The 4,085-nt window shown below is 36.1% G+C and overlaps 1 protein-coding gene across 1 annotated transcript; it reads left to right on the forward strand.

Annotated features, from left to right (window-relative positions):
- Positions 1-220: 220 nt before the first annotated feature.
- On the forward strand, positions 221-1,848 carry LOC149944174 (deoxynucleotidyltransferase terminal-interacting protein 2). Its single transcript, XM_090174948.1, has 5 exons — positions 221-363; positions 474-757; positions 818-1,078; positions 1,154-1,263; positions 1,711-1,848. Exons 1-5 carry the CDS (start codon positions 288-290, stop codon positions 1,823-1,825), a joined length of 846 nt encoding a protein of 281 aa, XP_090031074.1. The 5' UTR covers positions 221-287; the 3' UTR covers positions 1,826-1,848.
- The last annotated feature ends 2,237 nt before the right edge of the window (positions 1,849-4,085 follow it).

The following is a 4,085-nucleotide window of genomic DNA, read 5'->3' on the forward strand; positions in this document are numbered from 1 at the left end:
GCCACTACTCCCGGCTGCATTTATTTTCGATACGTTTATTTTAGAAAAACGTTTTTATGATTTTTAAATTGACTGTAGCAGACGCTACATCGGAGAAGCTAGCGCCATTACGCCACCTAGACTCGTTTCGGTAACGAATAATATTGTAGAATAAAAATCAATTAGTCTGTGGAATTCGTGAAAATTTAAATAGATGGCGACAGGGTCTTCATCATTGAATGAAACGGCGTGTTTCGGAAGAATCGGAAATAGGAATTTAAGGCATGGTTTAGCTCGGTTGATTGAAGATGGTGTTCGATTTAAATAGTAAATATCTGAACTTTAAGTCTTTGGATATTAATAAAATACCAAGTAGCTCAGATGGTAAGCTTGCAATTTTATTGATTTAATTATAGCGAAGTCTTATACTTTGGGACCAAGGTATACGTAGTCGATAGTTCATTTAGTATTTACAATCACAAATTACATTACAGATGAACAATCTGGCGCGGAAGATGATGATGGCGATTCCGAAATGCCTTTATTTGTAATTGATAAAACTCCAGCATCTTCTGATGTGACCACACCTATTGTACCTTTAATTTCAAAGAAAATCGACAATGCAAATAAAGTTAAAAAACGTAATAGAGAAGAACTGTCTTCTACGCTTAAGCTCCAAACTGTAGAAAAGCCGTATATTACCATGACACCCGAACAAGCCCCTTCTGTTGTAAAAGAAATTTCCAAGAAGCTAGCGTTAGCTAATAAAGAAGATGAAGTAAATAAATTTATTTTCATATGAACATTCTTCAAAATTAACCTACGCATAACCTTTTAGATAATGAAAAAAAGTGTTTTCAAACCTGGATTTGAAAAACTACACGCTATTCCTCCTTACGAGGAAACAAAGGGTCAACAGAAACGTAACAAGAAGAAAGAAAAAGAAAAAACTCGAGGCCCGAATTGGTTTAATATGCCGGCAACTGAATTAACGGATGAAAGGAAGAACGACTTGGCCATTTTACAAATGAGACAGTCTCTTGACCCTAAACGATTTTACAAAAAGAACGATAGAACTAGTTTTCCTAAATATTTCCAGGTAAAATCCTTTCTTTTTTAATTTCTATTAAATCGTATAACGTGTATCGTACTGAACTCTATTTTTACTTTGTAGGTGGGCACTATTATAGAATCTCCAGCAGATTTCTACCACTCACGAATTCCCAAGAAACAGAGAAAGAGAACGATTGTAGAAGAGCTGTTAGCAGATGCTGAGTTTAGAACGTATGTATTTTGTTATATTTTGTGTGAGTCCGTTTTTTTTTTTGAGTTTCGAGTGAAGGCCCGAGTCCTTGACAATTGAACTCATTCGAGTCCAAGTCCTTGAAAATGGTTTAGTCTTAAATTTATCACCAAGCATTTTACATAAAGAAAATAAGTCTTACTTTTTTTAACAAATTACCAAATGATAATGTTTAAGAGAAATTAAAAATTATATTAAAAGAATTTTAAACTATTAATTTAATTACCACTATTAAAGTAATTGGTTGAGCTCCATCCCTAAATTCGAGTTCAGTTGGAGTAATTTTTAGGTCTTGGCGAAGGACTCAGGTACTTGTTTGAGTCTTAGAAATAGTAGTTTTGTGTCATAGTTCCTGGACTTGCACACCTCTAATTTCGTTTTTATTAGAACATGAAGAAATATTAAGCTTTAACTAAATTTTCCTATAGTCAAAATAAGAAGAAATATAACGCAGCAATGAAAAGCAAACACCCTTCGTTTAAGATAAAAAAGATGGCAGGCACCAGCAAACCATCTTTTAAGAAAAAGAAGAAACAGAAATAAATTATACGTTGCAATTGGAAAAACTTGGTTTATTTTAAATAGATTAACATATATTATATTACAACTCTTTTGAAATGGATAAATTTTTAAGCAAGTGGCAGCTCTATCATAATAAGTAGAAAAACGTTTACAAAAATGCTTCTTAAAGCGCTTTTAGGTGGCAGCACCTTCCGGGGACTTAAAGTAAAGGCGAATTACCTACGATCTATTGGCTTCACGAAACCACTAGTTTAACAAGTTAATAATCACCTGATTCTGAAAAGCCAATCAATGAGAGAAGCACCCAATTTGCAACACCTTTTAGGCTAGATTTTGTTGCTTACTCAACTCGTTTTGATTTATACACTAATGATATCTAGTGCGAGAGAATACAACTAGACAGGAGCAGCCACTTGCTTTAAATTAAATTGTACCAAAAGGATATAATATATATCTTGCGAGAAAAGTATTCCACCTATCCTGATATTTTTATTTCATTTTTATCATCGCTGGTTTCCACTGATTTTATGAATTGGAAGTAAAAATAGTACTAACTAAAACTATTATTAGAGTGAAAATAATGTTTTTAAATAAATATCAGTAAGAAATGTAATTTTGTAATTGGGTGGGGAATTCAAATTTGTTCATACTCGATACTTTGCCCATTTAGAGATATTTTATAAACTTCTGATCATACTAATACATGCGGGAAAAGTGGACAACATTTGTTAATTTATATTGTAATGCCATCTCATGGCCATAAGTATCACCATTATTATGAGTACGACAGTTTTAGCAAATATATTAGCTTGTACTAGCACGACCAGAAAAAGCTTTTTCACATCGTCTTGTTGACTTTAATAAGACTTTACAAATTCACTGAGGTGGGTTACTTGGAATCGATCAGAACCAATGTGTCGTTTGCTGTTCTGCCAGGTGGATTTGTATTGGTTGTTTGCAGGAGCAATACCGCGTAGGTTATGATTGATTGAAATACCTTTGGAAAAATAAGAATAACTTAGCATTACGTAAGAGGCGACAAATATAAACTGCGGGGGGAAACAAACCGATAGTATTAATGGAAAGTCCAAGTCGAACAAGCCGGCTCCTGAAAAGATGACAATTTCGCTTCGCAAAGTCAGTCGAAACGTGGTGATCTATTGATGGAAAGAAACGGCTATGGAGCACCTTTACCATTTGTATCATAATCACTCATAATTATAACATTTTCATAGAAAAAGTTTCACACGGATCATACAATAAGTGGACCCAAAAATGGAAAATTCTTATAATATTTGTGCTATTGGATCTCGATTGAATAGGAAACAGAAGTGACAGAAACTGGTTAAAAGCGAGTACTTGACAATAGCCTTTACCCACTATGTCAAAGCTGGCCGTGATAGGACAATACAGCGACCGATGGTGGCCGATTTTTCGGAGGTCACGTGCCGAATGTGGTTAAACGCTTCGATAAAAAACCGTCATTCAGAAAGCTCTCAGAATGCGAGTCTAGGGTACGGAGTTCTATATTATTTTAGTTAAAAGGCACCATGACATTGTGGAAAGATGGACTGTGGCAGCTAGGAGGAACAAACACAGCACCCTTTCCCCCCCGCCCGTAAAACGTTCAGCGTAAAGGCTCGTGACGCTCGTCCAATGAAATTCGTACACAACCCTTCGTTAGCGTGTTTAAAGGCTAGCTGCGTTCTCCTTGTGTTTGTTGCTCCTAGGTGGCAGCTATAGAGCAACAAACACAGCACCCCTCACATGGAGAACGAATGCCGTCAAAAATCGTGCATTTACTTGTGTACATTTTTCATTGGTTAGACGCTTTAGTGCCTGCTGCCGTCGGAAGGAGAAAATTTGGAAATTATCTTCCCCCCGCCCGTAAATTGTGTGGCGTAAAGGCTCGTCCAATGAAATTTGTACACAACACTGCGTTAGCGTGTTTAAAGGCTAGCTGCGTTCTCATTGTGTTTGTTGCTCCTAGGTGGCAGGAGCTAGTTCTAAGGTACTACAAGAAGGTTAGGTATCCCCTATACTCCTTGGGTACTACAACCGTGACGCTGGCGTGCTTCGCTAGAAGTATGAGCCTTAGTGTCACAATGCAGTTTGAGCAGTTTCTGACAGATAGTTTTCCCAACTCATCCACTTCACTAGCTTACTTCTCTATTAAGTTGATGACGCGTTTTCGTCACGGAGTTGGAAGTGAAGTAATTTATATCATATTCCGTAAATAAGGTTTCATTATAAAAAATGCTTTTATGGAATAATTATGAGT

The sequence above is a fragment of the Leiobunum rupestre genome, chromosome 5, assembly GCF_980474605.1.
Source record: "Leiobunum rupestre chromosome 5, qqLeiRupe1.1.hap1, whole genome shotgun sequence".
NCBI lineage: Eukaryota > Metazoa > Arthropoda > Arachnida > Opiliones > Sclerosomatidae > Leiobunum > Leiobunum rupestre.